Source organism: Myotis nattereri (assembly GCF_964212035.1).
Source record: "Myotis nattereri genome assembly, chromosome: 17".
Lineage (NCBI taxonomy): Eukaryota > Metazoa > Chordata > Mammalia > Chiroptera > Vespertilionidae > Myotis > Myotis nattereri.
Genome location: NC_138092.1, coordinates 37,583,408 through 37,606,464, shown reverse-complemented (window position 1 = coordinate 37,606,464; position 23,057 = coordinate 37,583,408). Strand labels below are relative to the sequence as shown.

General features: G+C 40.8%; 1 protein-coding gene across 1 annotated transcript in view; it reads left to right on the top strand.

Moving 5' to 3' along the window:
* NCOA2 (nuclear receptor coactivator 2) overlaps window positions 1–23,057 on the top strand; it is a 118,651-nt gene that overhangs the window by 72,801 nt on the left and 22,793 nt on the right. Inside the window, exons 7-13 of the mRNA XM_081111596.1 lie at window positions 1,696–1,797; window positions 2,079–2,222; window positions 4,904–5,051; window positions 6,712–7,981; window positions 17,039–17,249; window positions 19,316–19,522; window positions 21,996–22,208. Of these exons, the coding sequence (XP_080967722.1) occupies window positions 1,696–1,797; window positions 2,079–2,222; window positions 4,904–5,051; window positions 6,712–7,981; window positions 17,039–17,249; window positions 19,316–19,522; window positions 21,996–22,208 (2,295 nt within the window). The remainder of the gene's footprint in view (window positions 1–1,695; window positions 1,798–2,078; window positions 2,223–4,903; window positions 5,052–6,711; window positions 7,982–17,038; window positions 17,250–19,315; window positions 19,523–21,995; window positions 22,209–23,057) is intronic.

The following is a 23,057-nucleotide window of genomic DNA, read 5'->3' as shown; positions in this document are numbered from 1 at the left end:
CTGCACCCTCCAAGCAAACCATTCACAGCTGAGGGTCCCGCTGTAATATAAGACACGCCTAGAGTGCGTTCTGCATGCGTAGAGAAGGGGCAGCTGAGGACCACGTGGGCAGAAGCATCATTCTTAGGCTCTACTGAGCTCTCTGAACAGGAGTTTGCTCTAGAATCAAGCGAAGTCAACAGTATCAGTGTCAGAATGTAATAAGGATTACATGGCTGTGCCTGAACCATGATTGGCATTAAGTCTAGTTATTTAGTCCCTTTTAAAAAAATGTAAGTAATTTTTAATTTAAATTGTATTAGAAAGGAAGTAATAGAGCTGTCATAGACAATAATACATAGTTCTTCAAAATTAAGTTTATACATAGGTATGGAATGTCGAAAGATTTTATTCACTTATATGTGACAGAGTAAGTACTGCTGATTCATCCATCTATGATAATATTCAAAAGCAGTATAAACAGATATAGCTGAGCTCATTTTTGTTTTGGTGTGGTATGTTTACATATTTTGGGACATTTGAAATCTGATTCTGGGTGCTAGCTCTCAGTATGAGTAGAGTTTCTGAGCCATGATGCGCTCAGGTTCAGGTCCTGGTTTCACCAAAGTTTTGCATGATGCTGAGCACGTTACTTAAACTTTATGGTTGGTTTTCTCCTCTGTTAAATGGAGGTAATGCTATTACCAACCTCAAAGAGTTGTTAAGAGAGTTAAATGAATTGGTAGCGTATAAAAGCAGCGGGACAGATGTCCATCTCATAGTAAGTGCTCAGAAATGTAGTGTTTATTATCTTAAGGATGAGGATTATATTTAATTTGTGATGCCCGTTATTACTGGATATGTTTGAAGAAATTTTTTCCTAAATTTAAAGGTGAATAATCATAAATCCCTAACATAAGATACGAAGAGACTCTTTTTAATAACCTTTTACTCAGCATTTTTTGAAATTGAAAAGGGTTATGCCATGCGCTCTGCATGTTACAAAGATGAATGAAACATTTGCTGTTCTCCAGAAGTGGACATAGATGCGTAAAGCAGTTGCAGTGGGTGTGGAGTAAACACTTAGCACCGGCTCTGTGGGAAACCAGCCACGGCCAAGATTCTGAACTTGGCACCCGCCGCATTTTCTAGGATTTGTTTTCCAATGCTGAGCTAGACCTAGTTCATATTCTTTATTTTAAATTGCATTTTGCCATCATAGGGTTATTTACATAGTTTAGTAGAAGGTATATCTAGTTTTCCTTGTTGTTGTAAACCTGAAACTCAAGAGGCAACCCCTGACAAAGCAGCGTGTCAGATTTTGGTTTTCATCATTTCTCTACTTTGTTATGAATTCAGCTGGTTGGTAGGGTCTGCCGTTTCATAAGGAAGGATTCCATTCTTCTCCGTCATTGGGTGGACGGTTTCAGGTTGCTAACGCTAGGACGGTGGATATTCTTTTATCACATGTATCGTGTGGCTTCAGCAGTTTATCCCCAGCTCCCCCGGCTCATCCTACACAGCTCACCCCTCCCCCTCCCCAGCTGCTTCCCACTTCAGTGGAGGAGAGCATAGAGCCGGTGAAAAGCAGAGGTACATGGCGTTTTGTCGCTCTCTCCCTTGTTGATTTACAAGCTGTGCTGTCATAAATACACTTGAGTTTGTTTGAATCACTGAAAGGCCTTATGTGATAACCCTAAGTGTCTTCGATTGAAGATTTGCAGTCCTGCTTGATTTGTGTGGCAAGGAGAGTCCCCATGAAGGAAAGACCGGTTCTTCCCTCATCAGAAAGTTTTACTACTCGCCAGGATCTCCAAGGTAAATTTTCTTTGCAAAGGAGACCAAAGAAATCATTTTAGATGCTTGCGTATTTGTCATGCAAGGAACGTGCTTAGACGGTGGCAGACGCTGGGACCCGTGGCTGCTGGGTAGACTCACTGAGGAGCTGGAGGACGGGCCAGGGAGGGACAATTATTTTCACTATCTACCCTGTTAGTCCATGTACTACTGTAAATAAATAAATTTTCATTGTTTAAAATTTTAATTGTTTCCATAGTAGTGGGTCAGCACGTAGGTATAATGCTTGCTGTATTCACCAGGCAAGATCACATCACTGGACACGAGCACCATGCGGGCCGCCATGAAGCCCGGCTGGGAGGACCTGGTGAGGAGGTGCATTCAGAAGTTCCATGCCCAGCACGAGGGGGAGTCTCTGTCTTACGCCAAGAGGCATCACCATGAAGGTAAGCGTCTCCAAAGGAGAGTTTTCTTGAACTTGATTTTGCTAAACTGCTATTTCCTGCGGGAGCTTTCTCTGAAGCTCACCTCGCAGACTTGGGTCTGGCTACTCTTTGTGTCTGTGTGTGCCATGCCCAGAAAGCCCTGCCTTCTGAAGGAAGTTTTCACGGGGGCGCCATAGGACAGGAAAGTTGGACATGATGATTTCACTGAACAGATGAAAGGAAAGGGAAAGAGTTCGTTGTCTTTGATTCTAAGACTTCTAGATGTATAAGACAATAAGGTACCATCTAATATCAAAAGAAATGTCTTAATCGTAAGGAGGAAAGAGGAATGAAGTGAAATTTGTGAATTTTTTATTGAATTGACTAGCCCTCCTTCCGGATGCTGATCACTGAAGGCTACCCAGATGTTTCTGGAAGGGTCAGAAAGATGAGGTGGCTTGCCTGAGATCATAAATTAATTAATAGGACAACTGGAACTAAACCCAAGACTTCAGTCATGTTTCAGTGCTAATCGCTGCCCTCATTGAGCACCTGATCTTGTCTGGCACTGTCCGTTATCGTCCCGTTATCTCACGGGCCCGCTGTGAAGCAGGCACTGTGACTCCTGCTGCAGACAGCAGCTGGCATAGGTGAGGTGGCGGCTCCTGGGCAAGTAGTAAGTGTGGGCCCTGGGCGTTCATCTGGCCCATCCTGCCCGTTACTCCACAGGATTCCTTTTCCTCAGGGCTTCCTGGTTGTTTGTTAAATTGATGCGAACAAAGGAGAACTTTGTCCTCTTTGTGGGCACCTATGTCCACAGCTGGGGGCCAGGCTGCTTGTGAGGACCGGGGGCAGGGCAGGGTGCCTCGCCACTCAATTTGGCAAGTTGTCTGCAGTTTTGCAGAGAAAAGTTGTAACTCATTATTGAAAATAGAGTTTTAGTTTGGCATCCTCCGTTTCATGGGCATCCGCAACCTTGGCATTTACCAGTAGTGTTTATATGTTTAAACTTGATGCTCTTAAGCTTGCTGATGAAACGGGCAAATCATAGCAAATGACCTCTCTTCTTTCCCTTAGTTTTTCCTCATCCTATTTATCCTTTTAATCTTATTTATCGTTACTTCTTCTACAATAAGCACATAATCCAACAATTTGTGTCTTCCAGCATTTTTCTTTTAAGTCAAAAAAAAAAAATAAGAGGAAGTAAAAAAGCCATAGTTGATAGGAATCAATGCCATTTCACCAGATCTGGTTTAAAATAAAAAGAACAGTAACAGCAAAAAATGAGCGCTCACCATTAGCAAACACGTCCTTGGGCCCTGGGTAGCAATGTCCTACATTTAATTTCTGTGGCTTCCTGATTCCTCACAAGGGTTTAGAAGATATATTCGGCACTCTGCTAGGTTTCATTAGCTGGGACCCACTGAAAGGAAACTCTGAAATACATGAAATACATTTTATCTAAATGTACAATGTAGGTAAGATCAAGGGTAATCATTTGCATTGAGTAAAAATCTACTGGAGGGCTTTGTTTAAATGGAGAGCTTCCTAAACGCTTCATGTGCACGCTAACACTGGTTTTCTTAGTAAGCACGTTTGATGTAGATCAAATGGAAATGGAAACTCTTAAAGGATCACATCCAAGGTCAGATTAAATTCTGAAATGATAAGCCATTGGAAATATGAATCTTACTATGAAAATTGTATTTGTGAGTAATGCACCTGACAATTGAGGCCAGAATGTAATACCTCAATACTGCAGGTAGCAAACTGCAGAGGGGGTTTCTTTAGGGAAAGTGCTCAAAGTGAGATTTTACCACGAAATCAGATCTACAGCATGTGTCAGCCTCTCTCTTCCTCTCTTCATCCTTGTGGAATGGTGAATGTTATTGGTCACTTTGGGGCTTTTCACCCACAAAATGTATGCTGAGGGTTACTTGGTAAAAAACAGATATGGTCTTCTTAAAATGGCTTAAGAGGTAACTAAATTATATGGCTACTTTTTCTGAATCGAGATATTCTTTTTTTTAATATGCATTATTTGACAGTTGTATTGAAAGATGAGCCATGAAGTTTTATTTTAAGAGAAATTATTTTAACCTAGTTGACCTGTGTAGTATTTTCTGCCAGTGTCTTGAAAACAGAAACATCTGATTCTTTATAAAGACCTTAAACCAATTCCATGTCACTAAGATTTGTACTTTTGTTGTTTTGGTTTTCTATTTGGCCTTTTTTATTTTCCTTTGAAAAGATTTTCTGGTTGTTTATCTTTTACTTCCTGTTGATTTAACCACAGAAATAATGCTTCTTACACACTGAGAAACAGAATTGGGGAATAGTAGAGTGAAATGATGAGTTGAACAGTATGTAACTGAGATGAATATTCAGGGAATATATTTACTGTCCTAAATTTTACTATATTTGTATTAGCTTAAAGGGACATAAAAGGCAGATCGTACACCTAAGAGGTATCATGTTTCTACATTGTTTTCTAACATTTTAAACCAATAATTTTAAAAGCTTGTTTTGAGCTAATAAATTGTTTGTTTACACTCTTTCAATATCATGAAATATTACTTAAACTCTAACTGCTGGTCAGAAAATATTAAACATAGTGCAGTTTATTACCGGGATTATGTCTTGTCCCGCCCCCACCCCCTGTGCTTCCTTAACGTGTGTTCTGTTTCCTTGCTCGCCCGCAGTGCTGAGACAAGGGTTGGCTTTCAGTCAGATCTACCGTTTCTCCTTGTCCGACGGCACTCTTGTTGCTGCACAAACGAAAAGCAAGCTCATCCGTTCTCAGACTACTAATGAGCCTCAGCTTGTCATATCTTTGCATATGCTTCACAGGTAAGCTTAGTTCTAAGAAGTTGTCTTCCCTTCCCGGGTTAAAGGAGATGTTAGAAAAGTCACAAGTCATCCCAGACCCTTTCAGATTTGTTAGACATGTCTGCTGATCAGCCCAGGTGTGTAAAATATAAAGTCAAATTGCTGTTAACCAAAAGACATTGCATTATACCAGCTAAATAGGGCTATGTCTAGCCTGAGTACTAGTGGGTATTTAAACCAGTGGGAAGAACACAGGCTCACCGGACTTTGCTCTGCCGTGACTGCCTGCTACATCGGAGAAGGGAAACTGACCAGGTCCCAGGGGTGACACCCCCGGGCAGGAATACTGAAGCCATTAGCATGATTTCTGTTCCTACGTGTTTAAACCTAAAACTGTCAAATATATACACGTGTAAGAAAGATTTTAGATTTTTCTCAGGGTTAGATTCTTGACATTACACTTTAAATTAAAGGGTAATAAACATTTCCATAAGAAATGAAAGTAATGAAAACTAAACTAAACGTTGATTTAAAAAATAAATGTCATGAACCATACTGTTTTAGAGCACAAATTTAGGAAAATGATTGCATTTCAAGTGCTATAAATATTTATGTACGTGCTATATAAAACTTTACGAGATACTATCAGAAGATATATAAAGTTGCTCTGGGAAAGAATCCCCTTTTATTGCATTTCTCAATTATTTACTTTCTTATTTTGGAAAAAAAAATAAAAATCAGGCAGCACTGTTTGCCAACTGTTAATAAATCTGACCTCAAACTGAAACAATTTGAAAGTGATTACAGATGTGCCAGATTTCACCCCCTAACTGAAAGCTGATGTTTGACAATTTGTGAAACCTGTTTTGTTTGGGTTTGTGAACACATTTGGTAACTCACAAGTGACTGCCAAGGCTGTAAATTAAAGCTCATAGGGCTTAGAAAATCATCCAGCTCAGAAAACCTGCTTTTGGTCATTAGTGAGGCAGTGGGAGGGGTTATCTAGGAGTTGGGAAATCAGGTCACAAACTAAGGTCACTTTGAAGTCCCCTCCCATGCTATCTGTTTGGAGGCTCTTGCTTTGACATACAGGGGACCTGGGTGTGGGGCTCTGTTTAAGTGACCTGATTCTAAACAGTTTTGGTAACTTTATTGGCTCTGGAACTTGTAGTGTTCCTAATAGTCAGGGGCAAGTTTTTCCCACTCAGTTTGCTGTTCATCTTGAGCCAATTCATCCACATCAGAGCTCTCCAGACTTAACAGATGTGTCTATTGTTAGGAATTGTGAGCTCTGGTAAATAACTGAAGGCAGCTATACTTGTGTGGGTCATTTCTGTAGGATTGTTCAAGTTCTCAGTTATTCATGGTAAGTGAGAAAGATATATAATTAATTGGAACCCCTCTAATAACTACAGTTTCAGTGTGCTAGTAGTTAGATTCAAACACGCCCCTCTTCTGGAAAACCGCAGACATCTTAATGAGCTGACTGAAAAACATCCCTCTTGGTCCAACACTAAACATGTTCAGTCTTGCCCATAATTGCAGATTGTTTCATCAAAGTATTATCTTTCCTTTAAGTATAGCTCATTCTTTTAAAGAAGAGGCCATTTCATTTTTCAAAATTAATAACAACTTGCTAAGTGTTTTGCCTTTTATCTTATATTTTTTCCTCATTATACAGAGAGCAGAATGTGTGTTTAATGAATCCGGATCTGACTGGACAAGCAATGGGGAAGCAATTGAATCCAATTAGCTCCAGCAGCCCTGCCCATCAGGGCATGTGCAGCGCGAACCCAGGTCAGGACATGGCCCTTGGTAGCAATATGAATTTCCCCATAAACGGCCCCAAGGAGCAAATGAGCATGCCCATGGGCAGGTTTGGTGGTTCCGGGGGACTGAACCATGTGTCGGGCATGCAAGCCACCACTCCTCAGGGTAGTAACTATGCACTCAAAATGAACAGTCCCTCACAGAGCAGCCCTGGCATGAATCCAGGACAGCCCACCTCCATGCTTTCACCGAGACATCGCATGAGCCCTGGGGTGGCTGGAAGCCCCCGAATCCCACCCAGCCAGTTTTCCCCTGCAGGAAGCTTGCATTCCCCCGTGGGAGTTTGCAGCAGCACAGGAAATAGCCATAGCTACACCAACAGTTCCCTCAACGCACTTCAGGCCCTCAGCGAGGGGCACGGGGTCTCTTTGGGGTCATCGTTGGCTTCGCCGGACCTAAAAATGGGCAATTTGCAAAACTCCCCAGTGAATATGAATCCTCCCCCACTCGGCAAGATGGGGAGCTTGGACTCCAAAGACTGCTTTGGGCTGTATGGGGAGCCCCCTGAAGGCCCAGCTGGCCAGGCAGAGAGCAGCTGCCATCCTGGAGAGCAAAAGGACACCAGTGAGGCCAGTGGACCCCAGGGTGTGAGCAGCGAGCGAGCTGACGGGCAGAACAGACTGCATGACAGCAAAGGACAGACCAAACTCCTCCAGCTGCTGACCACCAAATCCGACCAGATGGAGCCTTCGCCGCTGTCCAGCTCTTTGTCGGACACAAACAAGGACTCCGCGGGTAGCTTGCCCGGTTCCGGGTCGACACATGGGACCTCGCTCAAGGAGAAGCATAAGATTTTGCACAGACTCCTGCAGGACAGCAGTTCTCCTGTGGACTTGGCTAAGTTAACAGCGGAAGCCACAGGCAAAGAGCTGAGCCAGGAGGCCAACAGCACAGCTCCTGGTTCGGAGGTGACTGTGAAACAGGAGCCAGTGAGCCCCAAGAAGAAAGAGAATGCACTACTTCGCTATTTGCTGGATAAAGATGATACTAAAGACATTGGCTTACCGGAAATAACCCCCAAACTTGAGCGGCTGGACAGTAAGACGGACCCTGCCAGTAACACCAAGTTAATAGCTATGAAGACCGAGAAGGAGGAGATGAGCTTTGAGCCTAGTGACCAGGTAAGTTTCATAATGTATTCCCCAAGGCTGCTAACCCATATCCATTACGGATTTTCTCCACAGGGGCATTTTGAGGCCACAGGTGATGAGATAAAAATAAGTTTTCTCTAATTTTCTCACTTGATTGAAACAGTTCCAAATACTCTATCTAGTAATGAGTGACATTACCATAGGGCAGGGTTGACTGCCTGTTTTTGGAAAGGGCCAAATGGTAAATATTTTAGGCTTTGCAGGCTACACAGTCTGTGCAGTGCGGACACAGACACTGAACACAAGTGCTGTGCTGTGTTCCAGGCCTCGATACTCGAGTTTGACCCAATTGACATCCATTCTTAGCTCGTGGGCTCCACAAAAGCAGGCGGTGGCCCAAGGGGCCCGCAGGCCATCTGTAGTTTGACGCCTGTTAGCAGACGATGCTGAAATTGGGGATAATCACTTCCTCAAAGTGGGGGCCTTGTCAGTACAGACTGAATTAAGTTATTTATTTATCTTTCTCATTTTAAGATCAGGGTTTGACTGATTTTTCAAACCTAATGAAAATCATTGTAACTCTGTTCTCAACCAAAACTTCTGATTCACGCTAAAGAATTTCTTAGACCATCCGTATAAAAGGTATGTAAGGGCCAATGGATAGTAAGAAAGGAGAGGTCAAGTTTGACTTGATGTTAGTAGAGCTGAGCCATCATATATAAATGCAAACATGAAGTAATCGGTTGTGTTATCTGCTGTTCTTTTTTTTTTATTTTTTTTATTAATTAAATCTTTATTGTTAAGATTATTACATTTGCTCCTCTTTTTTCCCCCATAACTCCCCTCCACCCAGTTTCCACCCCACCCTCCTCACTCCCTCCCCACCCACTGTCCTCATCCATAGGTGCACGATTTTTGTCCAGTCTCTTCCCACATCCCCCTCACCCCTTTCCCCCCCCCCAAGAATAGTCAGTCCACTCCCTTTCTATGCCCCTGATTCTACTATAATCACCAGTTCATTCTGTTCATCAGATTATTCACTTGATTTTTAGATTCACTTATTGATAGATGTGTATTTGTTGTTCATAATTTGTATCTTTACCTTTTTCTTCCTCTTCCTCTTCTTAATGGATACCTTTCAGCATTTCATTTAATACTGGTTTGGTGGTGATGAACTCCTTTAGCTTTTTCTTGTCTGTGAAGCTCTTTATCTGACCTTCAATTTTGAATGATAGTTTTGCTGGGTAAAGTAATCTTGGTTGTAGATTCTTGGCATTCATCATTTTGAATATTTCTTGCCACTCCCTTCTGGCCTGCAAAGTTTCTGTTGAGAAGTCAGCTGACAGTCGTATGTATACTCCCTTGTAGGTAACTGAGTTTCTTTCTCTTGCTGTTTTTAAGATTCTCTCTTTGTCTTTTGCTCTTGGCATTTTAATTATGATGTGTCTTGGTGTGGTCCTCTTTGGATTCCTTTTGTTTGGGGTTCTCTGTGCTTCCTGGACTTGTAAGTCTATTTCTTTCACCAGGTGGGGGAAGTTTTTTGTCATTATTTCTTCAAATAGGTTTTTAATATCTTGCTCTCTCTCATCTTCTGGCACCCCTATAATTCAGATGTTGGTATGCTTGAAGCTGTCCCACTATCTTCGTATTTTTGGATTCTTTTTTCATTTTGCTTACACTATCTTCATATTTTTGGATTCTTTTTTCATTTTGCTTTTCCGGTTGGGTGTTTTTTGCTTCTTCGTATTTCAAATTGTTGACTTGATTCTTGTGATCCTCTAGCCTGCTGTTGGGAGTCTGTATAATATTCTTTATTTCAGGGTCTCATTAGATTCCTTGTAGGTCTCATTAAGTTTATTGGCAGTTTCTAGAAAATTCTTGAAAAACCTTAAAAGTGTGGTTTTGAACTCTATATCCAGTAGTTTGCTTTCCTCCATTTCTGTCATTTGTGTCCTTTTACTTTGTCTCCACATTTTTTATGATTCCCTGTGTTGATAAAGTGGTTTTCTGTGCTAAGTGTCCTCTAGGGCCCAGTGGTTCAGCCTCCCCAATTACCTGAGGAGGACACTCTTGGTGCACCCCCTTGTGGTCTTTGTGCACAGTCTTGTTGTAGTTAAGCCTTGATGGTTGTAGGTATCACTGGGAGGAATTGACCTCCAGGCCAATTGGCTATGAGAATCAGCTGTGTCTACAGTGGGAGAACTTCTGTGCTGGAGAAACCCCTCCAGGGCAAGACTTGCTTCAATGGGGCTTTGGTGCTGAGTGTGTCCTTTATGGTTCCACGGAGCTGCAAACTGGATGGTCCCACTCTGACCTCTGGGTACACTGGCTCCTGGATCTCTAGGGACGTGCTAATCTAGCCTTTGCCTGAGGCTATCCAGCAAAAGCCTCCCTGCAGGATTTGTGGACCAACAGGGCGGGGCTAGCAGTTATGGCTGCTCTCAGAGGCCCAGCTTCTCAGTGTCTCGGCAATCACTGCAAGCCCCTCTGAGAGAAAGCTGCCCTCGAGTTCCGACCGATGCCAGACAGTCCCGCTTCTCCCATATGAGTCTGGGTCCCCAGAGCCTCGCCCAGAACTGGAGCTCAGAGCCTGAGACTCCCTCCTGATTGAAAACGACAACCACGCCCTCAGCCGCCAGCCCACTCCTTGTGCGCCTCTGTACCTTAGTATTTTGCTTCCGCACTGCGCCTCCTCTGAGGCTCAGTATGCTTTTCTCTTTCCTTCTAGTTCAGCCGTGGGCAAACTATGGCCCGCGGGCCGGATTCGGCCGTTTGAAATGAATAAAACTAAAAAAAAAAAAAAGACCGTACCCTTTTATGTAATGATGTTTACTTTGAATTTATATTAGTTCACACACACACTCCATCCATGCTTTTGTTCCGGCCCTCCGGTCCAGTTTAAGAACCCATTGTGGCCCTCGAGTCAAAAAGTTTGCCCACCCCTGTTCTAGTTGTAGAATTTCCACTCAGCCAGCCTTCCTGTGGTTCTGGATGATGTCCGTTCCATCTTTTAGTTGTATTTTTGAAGTGGTTGTTTGAGGCAGCAAACTCCGGTGTTTACCTATGCCGCCATCTTGGTTTTTTCTCTGCTGTTCTTATCTGAAGATTTAAATCTTTGAAAAAGTCCAGGATAGCTAAATGATAATTCAAAATCATTCCTGATAATACTCTGAGGACATAATGACATCACAAGGAAAGTGTAAATCATTTAATATTTTCTTTATTTAAAAAAAAGTTATTACTGACACAGTGGCGTGGCATAAGGTGTTTCCGGCTGGGTTAATGAACCAAGACCCCACCCTGCTCTCTCCACTCTCCTCCAATCCCTAGCTCTGCCCTGGGCCTCAAGCCTTGTAAGATGTGAATGGTTAAGAAGAAAAGGAGCTACGTGGGCTTTTCTACTTAAATTGGTTCGCTAATTTGCCCTTGACACTTGTTTTGTAAGTGTATCTGATGTGTGTCACTGTCTTCGGGGACTAGGTGTGCGTGGGGAGAGGAGAGGGCAGCACTCCTGCCATGTGTAGCCTTGAACCTGCTGAGTCAGCAGAAGCTGGTGCTGGCGGGTCTGGATGGAGAGCAGGATTCGGGGGAGTTGGGGCTGCACATGCTTGCAGCTGGGCTCTGTCCGAGTTTCTAAGCACTTGGCTTCCTTTATTTCTTTCACTTTGATGTCTTGACAGCTGCTACCCTTCCTGTGAGGCAGAGATGATTTTCAAGCCTCTGTGTCTTTCACAAGGCAAACAGCCTAAGAATATAAACCTTCTTGGTAATTAACCCTTAAACTTGGATGTTAGTGCAGAATTCTATATAGCAGCTATTTTGTAATGCAGTAAAATCATAAGGTGGGGAAACCGAGGGCTTCATGGAAAGTTAATAGCAATATCTTACATAAAGTATGCTGTAAGGCCATTCTGACAACTGTGGGTGTTTTAATCTTTTGGGGTTTACTGGATTAGAATATACAGAGCTAGTGGCAGTTCGGGATGGCAGGCACACATACTGTCACTCAAGTCTCTTGACACACGCTAGAGGGCAAGGTGACTCTCGAGGTCCACCTTAGCTCAGTAGCTCCGTGGTCGGCCCCTCCTTTTAGAAACACAGTTTGTTTCTGTCCCAGGCCTGAGGCCCTAGGACTCAGAGGGCCGGAGAAGAGGGACACTGCTTGGCATGTCTGTGTTTGGATATGATTACATTTAACTTCAGACAAAAAACTGACAAAAAGAAGTTCTTTAAAAAGTCCTTTTAGTTTCTAATTGTTTAGGAGAAACATTTTTCTAATCAAAATTGTCCCACCTAAGGAACAAAGCCCAGAGTGTTATCAGTACAAATTTTTTAGTATTTCAGTAAACCACAAGGCAATGTACACAAATACACACATCTGCAGTATTTTTTCTTAATGAAGCCTAGCCTGTGTCTCACCCCTATCCCCTCCCATTTAAAACTCCACCAAAAAATACTGCTTCAGAGCACTTTTGACATCAAAAACATTGCAACTTGAAAAGAAAAGTTACCACAGGAAGTATGCATTACTTAAATTTAGATCAAAGTTAAAATGACTTAAAAAAAACCAACAGTGATTCTTTCTCTTCCTGCTCTCCTTCACTAATTCCAAACACAGATTATTTGTATCTCCTATAAATACTGTACACATTTATTGGAGACTTTTCTTTGATTTCAAGGTAACACAAGTTTTTTATTTAGCGAGATAAACTGTTAGCAAACCTGAGTACGCAGTTAACTGTCTTGTTCTTTTGACTCAGCAAAGAGCCATTACCCGAGTGTGTGTTTAACCGATCACTAACAGATTAGGACAGGAAGTATTCCGGTGATGCTATTTTACCTAAAATAGTCTTCTTTACTGGGCAGAGTATTTAAACATTTGTTTCTAGGCACTTCATAACCGACAGGAAGTAATGACAGCAAAATTTCCAGTTTGTTTACCAACTTTGAAGTTATATACTTATTTACACAAATGGAACTTACGTTCTTTCTAATGCTGCTGGGCTACGTAGGATGAGGGTTTAGAAATAGTCTAAAAATTTTTTCTTCTTGTATTTGGTTCCATTAAAATGGCAAACTATACCTTACACTGTAGTATTTCCCTTCAAATGTGGTAAATTAGATTACCGTGTTTTAATAATTTTATGTTATGCAACTATAGTAAAATTACACTTTTTATTTAAAATTTTGAAAAGATGTTTAGTAATTTATTAGAATACTTGTGTTATTAAAATGCATGTGCTCTTTATGTTTGCTTCAGAGAACAAGTAATTTGACATGAAAAATTCATAAAACCAGAAAAATGAAAAATTAAAGAAAGCACGTTCAATTTTCATTTTGTAGAACTTGTATGAAAATCTTTCTGACTCATTTTCTGCCTGAAATAGTTTAAACTATTTCAATTGATGTGGCTAATTTGAGCATTCGAATAGATGCCTAAGCAAAACTTTGAAGTATCTTGGCAAAGCCTTATAAAGGAAGGCATCAATCTTTTTGTCTTGTGAAGAAATCATGCCTAAAAGGTGTAGAGGGGCTGACTAAAAGAACTTTGGATGAGAATTAAAGCTTACAAAAATTTTAGGGAAGGAGCCCGACTGGTATGGCTCAGTGATTGAGCGCCAACCAATGAACCAGATCATGGTTCAATTCCTGGTCAGGGCACATGCCTGGATTTCGGGCTCCATCCCCACTAGGGTGTGTGCAGGAGGCAGCCGATCAATGGTTCTCTCTCATCATTGATGTATATATCTCCCTCTCCCTTCCTCTCTCTTAAATAAATTTAAAAAAAATTTTTTTAAAGAAATGTTAGATCAGAAACTTATTGTGATCAAATCCATCGCTTCCAACACTTGCATGACTACAGAAAAAAATGCCATATTTGTCCAATTTTATTGCTGAACAACCAAAGGAGTATAGGCATTTTGAACTTCATTTCCTTGAAGAGAAACATTTAAAGTAAACTTAAGACAATTAGATTAGCATTAAATGTGTACTCCAAAAATTGACAAGAATAAATGCAAGCAAAGCAATATTATCTCATGGGGAAAATTTCATAGTGTATCTTTCTGAGAGCACACTAAATGAACTCAAATAGTGTCAGTAAAATGTCTACAGCCTATTCATTTTGACTCTAAGACGAAGAAGTTTCTGCATGGCTTTTAAACTCATTATATTATACACAAGAGTAGATTGCAAGGAAGAATCCTGAATTCTGTCACTAGAAGTCTTTGAAACGCTGATTTTTATTTTTCTGTTTGAGATGGCTTAAAGGATAATTTCATTGTAATGGAAACAGTAAAGGTAAAAATAAAAGGCAGGAGCCTAGACCCAGACTGTTGTTAATTGATAGTACAAAAACTTCCCTTTACACATATCGGATTGAGGGACAATATATTTATTTACACAATAGCAATGAGGAAAATGATTTATTTTTTATGATTGTTTATATGAACCTATTTATTCTGGATGCTTCTGATCCAAAGTAGTCTGCAAAGCTTTCTCAAGAAGCAGCTTTATCACTTAGAACAGCCACCTCATTCACCACCATGCACACGCACACGCACACGCACACAATGGTCTTCCAGGGCCGCTTTCTGAAGTGCTCTACAAGGCAGCAATTTCCAGGGCGGTTTTGGTTTCCTAGGGCAGCCAAACACTTCCCCAGGTTCTTTGGACCTCTTCTAATCACAAGCTTTTTTTAAATTTTTATTGATTTCGGAGAGGAAGGAAGGGAGAGACAGAGAGATAGAAACATCAGTGATGAGAAAGAATCATTAATTGGCTGCCTCCTGCATGCCCCCTACTAGGGATCGAGCCCGCAACCTGGGCATATGCCCTTGACTGGAATCAAACCCAGGACCCTTCAGTCCGCAGGCTGACGCTCTATCCATTGAGCAAAGCAGCCAGGGCTAATCTCGAGCTTTTTCATGGCACCACTATAAGGATATCACACGTTTTTATGAATCATTTATTCTGAGAAATTATATGAATTTCTATAAGAAATGTAGTTGATCCTGGGGAAATGTTTTAGATTACAGAGTAATATAGTGAAAAGAAGTCATCGGGTTGACGGAGTGGCCATTACTGTGTTCCAGGCAGTTGTGGGAGAGCAGTAAATGTTTACACTGCTCTTTATACTTACGGATTCAGCAGAACGTGATACAGATAGATGTGTAATGGACTCACTTTACATGTCCATCTAACTTACACAAAATCGTCTGCATGCATTCAGAAAGGAAGAAGAGGCAGCTATTAAGTGGTTAAATAGTGTGAGCAGTTTTGCCACCATTCCGCCTGCTGAGTCTGAGCCCTAGTGCAGTGATGGTGAGGTGCGTGACAGAGTTGTCCCGGGTTTGGTTCCCTGTGCCTGTAATAGTGTGAAAATGCAGCACCAGGCTTTCAAGTGCAACTTCTTACCGTTTAGGATTCAGCCAAGCAGCCATGTGCCTCCTCTCAGCAGGAGACACTGGCTCTGTTGCCCTTGGAGGGGACATCCAGTGAGGTGCCTTCCTGGGACTGTCAAGGGGTGCTAACTGTGGAACCTCACCTGAGATGTGTCTCTCTCATGTTTGATGCTTCTGTCTTTTGTTAGAAATGAGTGGCTAACCTAACCAGAAAGCCCTCTTGTAACCCAAGAAAATGGATCCCTATTATATTTGCCATAAATTGCAAAAACATTAACAAGTCCAACCTCTACATGGGAAACAGGATTGTACATAGAATAAAACTGTAAGCCCTTCTGCTTAACTGTGCCTCATGTTGGAGGTAAGCAATTTCATTAGAGTTGCCAGTGTTCACAAAAGGGTTAGTCACGGTCAAGGATTCAAAGTCCATTCAGTGACTTTGGGGAAATTGCCTAACTTATACTTACGTTTTTCCACCTACACATCAAGAAAATCATTCTTACCACTTTCTTCACTAGAAAGTAACCCTTGTGTGTAACTTAGCCATCTTCTAGTGTGATTGGCACTGTCTGGTTTTAAATACTTGGCACATAGGTAGGTTCTACTTAAAAGAATATGGAAATTAGTTGGGCTTGCTGGAAGAAAATCACCAAGTATATCACGGTGGTGATATTTACCTTATTATTTTTATGTTGGTAACTGAAATGAAATTAGATATGGCTTCTGTGAAGTCAATTGATAGGTGCTGTGTCTAGGAACAACCTGTTTTCATCCTGCTTCTTCCCTACATATTGTCACCTAAGCTGGTGAGTGATGAGAAAGCCAGTGTTATTCGAAACTGAAAGTACAAGCAGGAAAAACCACCAGTCAAGTTGAAAGGGCAGTGCTTAGCTGTCATGGTTGCCATTGCTGCAAGCTGATTTTGTGTTTTACTCCCGTGCTCTTAAAAAAAAAAAGTCCTGCCTGGCCAGCGTGGCTCAGTGGTTGAGCATCCACCTAGGAACCAGGAGGTCGCGGTTTGATTCCCTGTCAGGGCACATGCCTGGGCTGTGGGCTCAATCACCAGTGTGGGGCGTGCAGGAGGCAGCTGATCAATGATTCTCTCTCATCGTTGATGTTTCTATCTCTCTCTCCCTCGCTGAAATCAATAAAAATACATTTTTTAATTTAAAAAAAGTCCTAAAAGAGAATCACCATTTACTAAGTACTGTTGACATGTAAATTTGGATCAGATTTTCTAACAGCATTTATTACTGTTGTCATTTCTTAGGGAAATTAACTACAAAATCTAGATCTGGACTGTAAGTTGTTGGTTCGTTAGAAGTAAGTTGTTGGTTAATTAGAAATATGCATTCTCGCGATTAATTGAATTACTAGCATAAAATAAGGGGGAATTTATAAATTGCCAATGAGTCACGATGCTGGAAGAGACCTGTCTTTCTATTTTAGCCGTCTCTCTTTTTACAGAGGAGGAAATTCAGGACCAAGAGATTAAGTTATATGTTCTTTGTCAATTTAATTTTTTAAAAGGTGATCAATTGACTGTTGAGACTGAGGTGGGCATGTGTCTGCATCTTTTACTTGGCTGAGGTGCCTTGGACCAGCTAGGTCTGTAATTGCCAGCAGGCCTGTGGTGCCCGCGCTCACAGTGGGGCGGGATAAATTCTTCTGTTGTTTACTGCAGCCTGGCAGCGAGCTGGACAACTTGGAGGAGATTTTGGATGATTTGCAGAATAGTCAATTACCACAGCTTTTCCCAGACACGAGGCCTGGCGCCCCTGCTGGATCAGTTGACAAGCAAGCCATCATCAATGACCTCATGCAACTCACAGCTGAAAACAGCCCGGTTACACCTGTTGGAGCCCAGAAAACAGCACTGCGAATTTCCCAGAGCAGTGAGTATGAGATATTGATGGTTATGCCATATAATCATCATCAGAAACAGGGATTATTAAAATCTGATGCAAACAGCTTAGTCACTTCAAGGTTTTTATGGTCAAATAGCACCATCTACTGTCCTGGTACTTCCCAACAGTATTCAGAGTGGATTCTCGTGAACGTGGCTTCCCAGCATTCCCTGGGAATCAACATGGAGTGAGATTGGCTGACCCACATACATAAAGTTCTTTAGATGATCTTCATAGTTCCCTGCATTTCAGCTACTGCCTTCAGAAATGGAGTTTAAATAGATTTTATGTTTTAATATATAACTGAACACTTAAAATGTAGGAAATGAGAAAGTTATGCTGACTTTTTAGGAATAATATATTACTAAAAATTCTCAAAATATCTAATCATTATATGTGAAAGGGCTACACACATTAAAAACATCTTGTCCTACCTCTTAGGAATCCTCATACAACTATCAATTTTACATGGAACTTTATCATACAAATGTGTTCTAAGTGCATTTTAAGTTTGGTTAGTTTGATAGACTATCTTAAGTACATTTATTTTACTCTTTTTATTTTAAATTTTATTTAGGTAAGTTTAAGATGAACCTTCACTATGAACACTTAGTTTACACACTTGATAGTTGCCTCAAGTTGCCCAATAGTTTGAATGGAAGAAAAACGTTTCCTGATCCAGGGACATAATTTATAGGAAGTTAGATAACCTCCTTAGAGTTACATTGGTGAATGGAGGAAATGATTCCCCTCCGCCCCTTCCAAAACAGTTTGGCCCAAAGCTTAGCATTGGTTCTCAAACCAGAAATGGCAACTATCAGTCAAATCACAGGGTACATTTATTGACTAGATCTTTTCTCAAGGATTCCTGATCATTCCAAAAAGGGTAAAATAAAGTCGAGCTTTTACTGTTATCTCTCAAACCTGCCTATTTCTTGGGGAATGGAGGATTACTTATGGACCACGTGAGAGCACAAGTCAAAGAGTTGAGGAGTGAGAAACAAACTAGAAAGTTCATGCTCATTATCCAGGGGAATTGAAGGACAAACTGCATGTGAACTCATGGTTTCTCCTCCATCTGTACCTCCTAATAGTGTTCAAATTATTGATGGGTAACCCACATAACTAGCCCTGAGGAAGCCCTGAATAAGCATGTATATCATTTCTATTCCAAGCCTTAATTCTTCTAAATATTTTATTTCTGTTATTGATTGTGAAGAACCATTTCTTTTAAATTTTCTATTTCATATTATGTTTATATAATAATTCAGAAAAAGTGAAAACTTGGTATTATTTAATACATTAGTACTATAAATTGTAATTTATATCTTTACACTTTAAAAAATTTTAATAGCATTGATGTCAAATTACTGGTTGTCTGTGTAATAGTACAGTGCGCTAGTGTAGTGCTTATTACACAATAAATCTTGGGAACTAACCCCAAGAATCATTTCAAATCTAAATGTATCTGGAATTCTAAAAAGATATATTTGGAAGAGTAAAGATTAGGGTCCTAAAGCATTAATAATTACTTCAGGTAACAGTTTACACTTGAAGATTTTCACTTCCACTAAAATTCAACACCTTGAACCTAATTCTTCTAGGAAAAATCTAGTATAGACATGTAATTGTAACATTAGACATGTAATTGTAACATTCAAACCATATGTTTCTGGGTTTGGTGCTGTATGCAGATAGCTGTGACAGCAATACTACTAAATTCTAATAATGTAACATGAAAAACACCATATGAGTGGTTTACTTAGCAAATACAATTGAATATTAGAGACTAGCATTGGGAAAAAATATATGGTAAGTGACAGCCATGTTATGTTCTTTTTTTGTAAGAATGTGAATAATTAAATTAGTTGTTTGTTGATTAGATTGGGAGACTCTGACACTGCTTGTTTTTTGTCTGAATTTGTCTTTTGTTTAGGCGGTCTCTGGCATGCATATCTGTTGTTATTTTACAGACAGCATTTTTCCTAAACACTACTTTTGTTTCCTAAACACTACTTTTGTTAACCTTTAATTTTCATCTGTTCTCTCCTTAGCTTTTAATAACCCACGACCAGGGCAACTGGGCAGGTTATTGCCAAACCAGAATTTACCACTTGACATCACATTGCAAAGCCCAACTGGTGCTGGACCCTTCCCACCAATCAGAAACAATAGTCCCTACTCAGTGATACCTCAGCCAGGAATGATGGGTAACCAAGGGATGATAGGAAACCAAGGAAATGTAGGGAACAGTAGCACAGGTAAGGGCTCAAATGCACTGTTACTTTACTGGGTTCTGTAACCTAATGATGTATTTCATCCACATCAAACTAGTAGAATTCTTCCAATGAAATTTTTCATGTTAGAAGCTAACATTTGAATGTAAGAAAAGTGTACAGATTTTCACCATGAGGGTGGTACAGGAAGCATCGGAGAGCATTCCAGGAAGCTGGCCTTTTACTCTGTGATCATTACTTTCAGAGGTTGCTAATTATTACTCCTATACCATAGGCTCATTTCACTTCTGTTCCCGTTGCTGTTGGAGACATTGTGGTGGTGTGTGTAAAATAATTTGGTGGTGGCCAGCTTCTCATGATAATCTGCTGATAATCCCAAAACTTCCTGTTAATTGATGATCTGTGTTTGGAGAATTTCAGAATAAAAATTTAAAATTCAGCCAACCTTTCATGCTTGTAAATGATACCATTCTCATTCAGAAAAATATTCATTAAAAATAAAAACTTTAGTCCGACTTGTGTGGCTCAGTTGTTGAACGTTGACCTATGGACTAGGAGGTCACAGTTCAATTCCCAGTCAGGGCACATGGCCAGGTTGCAGGCTCAATCTCCAGTTTTTTATGAAGAACTGCTCACAATTTATAGCTTTCTTCCTTTGTTGAAATGAGGGCCTAAAGAAAAAGATACTGAAATAATAGATATTATCAAAAGAACTTATATTGGTGGGTGTTTAATTTGGGGGGTTTGTTTGTTCATTTTTGTTTTTAGCTTAGTATGTAATCCCTGTAAACATTTGCCATTTAGATAGTTAACTGAAAATAAAAGTTCAATTTAAGGGGAAAAGATGGATTTTTTTACTTTCTGTTTTTCATAAAGCAATGAACAATGCTGTATAAAAATAGTTCATTCAACAAATACTAATTGGGTACCTATCCTAAGTGCCAGGAACTTACTACTTCACTAATTTGTATATTCACAGAAATAGTGCCATATAAATTTTGCATAATTTTTAAGACTATTGATTTATAGAAATAAAATACTGGTTTATGTAAATTTTATAAGAGAACAGGAGCCAATGACTTATTAAAGGTGGCTTCTTATTAGCAGAATCCAAGAAGACCTGAGTCCTTGTGGGAACCTGACGTAAGAACTTGGGGATATACCTGTATTCAATTCTAAGCAGCCCAGAGACCACTGGTATTCAGGCTGTCATCATGCAATTAATTGCCTGTGCTTTGTTGAAAAAGAAAACACTGAGAGAAACTCCCCCAGTTATAATTGCATTAATGTTGTTGAATTAAGGATGGTTTTACCTTCTGCTTTCTGGACTTTCTATAATCTTGTTATGTCGTTTAGATAATAGATTTTTTGAAAGCTAAAATGCCTATTTCCTATTATATATTTGTAAAATTTAAATCTAATCTTAAAATAGTTTGTTAAATACATGTTACCATAATATTGTTCTAACTTTTTCAGCCTAATTAAATGTCCTTCACTCTTAGTCATCCTAACAGAGCACATTCTCCAGGAAAAAACCACCCACCATACATGGCTGCTCCATTTATTAAATATACCCTATTTTTAGTTGTTTATTATAATTAAAGTAAATGAAAGCAAGTCATGTATTTGAAAGCAGAGCTTTTATACATCCGTCAGTAAACATTTCAAAATGAAGGGTCTGCACTTGGGGTTTTTCCAGAACTTCTAGAATATCAGGTCTTGACAAATCTCTGGCCGTTGCCAGCATCTCGGTGGCCGAGTGAGGGAAAGCAGGCTCCCGATCCTGCTTACCAGTGTCGTGCTCCTGTATTATGTGTGGTCAACTAGCTGTTAACATCTCAAGCATAAAAGGATTTTTACCAGTCTGCCCGAACCCATTCTAGATGTATACTCAGGAATGTGGCGGTCCGGGCATATTGAAGTAGTAGGAGTCCCCAGCCTTGGCAGCAAAGAACCGTAGTAGAAAGATCGGGTCATCGCCCCATGCTTTGGAGGCTACCCGGCAATTTTAAAGCTTAACAAATTCTAATGCTCTGAAAGGCATAGGCATGGGCTTCCCGGGATAGTCTCCATGATTTTGGTTTGTGATTAGAGTATTGATGATCAGTTTTTTACCTTGTTCCTCTTGGCCTCACCTCCCTTTTGGAAAGTAAAGCATTGACGTGTGTTTCAGCTAATGTGATTCACTTCCTGAGGAAGGAAGTTGGGGTTATCCACACGCCACAGCACCTGTTTCTAAGTACATATGGGAACAATTTTAACAGCTTTTCCGAACTATAAAGAGTGGCAAGTCCGTGTCGTAAAGAACTTTGTAGTAATTGCCAATTCTTATTTCTTAGCCAACGGCCCGCATCTGTCCCAGTGAGGGCCTTCGCTGTTGGGCTAGCTGCGTATTGCAGACTGGTTGTCTTGCTCAGAGTAAGATTGTGTGGCGTTCACACGTGCTGAGTATGTTTTCAGTTTCTGCATGTCTCTGTCTTCTCTGGCTTGCCTTCAGGGATGATAGGTAGTAACGCTGCCCGGCCCACCATGCCATCTGGGGAGTGGGCACCGCAGAGTTCCGTGCGAGTCACCTGTGCTGCTACCGCCAGCGCCATGAACAGGACGCTCCAAGGAGGTATGATTCGGAATCCAGCCGCCAGCATCCCCATGAGACCCAGCAGCCAGCCTGGCCAAAGGCAGATGCTTCAGTCTCAGGTCATGAATCTAGGTAAGGTGGTGCTCCTGGCTTTGCTTCTGCCTTCCTAGACTAACAGCTCCAGAAGTGCTCCCAAGACAGGCTCCTGATTTGCCATTTAGGTGTCCTCCATGTCATGCTGTCATGAGTGGGATTTTGCTGGAACTCTGTATAGAAACTTCAAGGTTTTTCAGTTACCTACGAGAGCCAGCTACCTTTGTGATGTTTTCTTTTCATTAAATTACCTAATTTCAGCTTATATGGGCAGTGGGTGTCCCATATAAATGGTGTATTTTGGAGAAGCATTTCAGTGATGCAGCAGTGGTTCCTAACTCTGGGTGAACATCAGGGTCACCTCAGGACCTGCAAGTGCGGGTTCCTGGGCCACTGCCCTCCACTGTTAAACCTACTCTCCCGGTCCTCACGAAGGTGCAGGTCTTACAGAACGTCTCACAAATCGTGAGGATCAGTAGAATTTTGTTTGGCTACAGTTCACATCTTATTAAAAATTAATGGTCAGGTATATTGCATGACTCCCTTTATAGGAAATGTCCAGAATAGGCAAATCTGTAGAGAAAGTAGATTAGTGTTTACCTAGGACTGGGAGTCTGGGGGTGGGAGCACAATGGGGAGTGACTCCCAATGGTCATTCTTTGGGGGAGGATAAGAATATTCTAAACTTGATTGTCGTGGAGGTTGTACAATCTGTAAATATACTAAACCCACTGGATGGTATACTATAAAGAGATAAATTGTATGCTATGCGAATTATAGCTCAATAAAGCCATTGTTAAAACATATTAATGGTCAATGCAGCTCATACTCAAGATTATTTTTTTAATCATTGACATAGTAACCTTCCTCTTCTACATTAGCATAGCT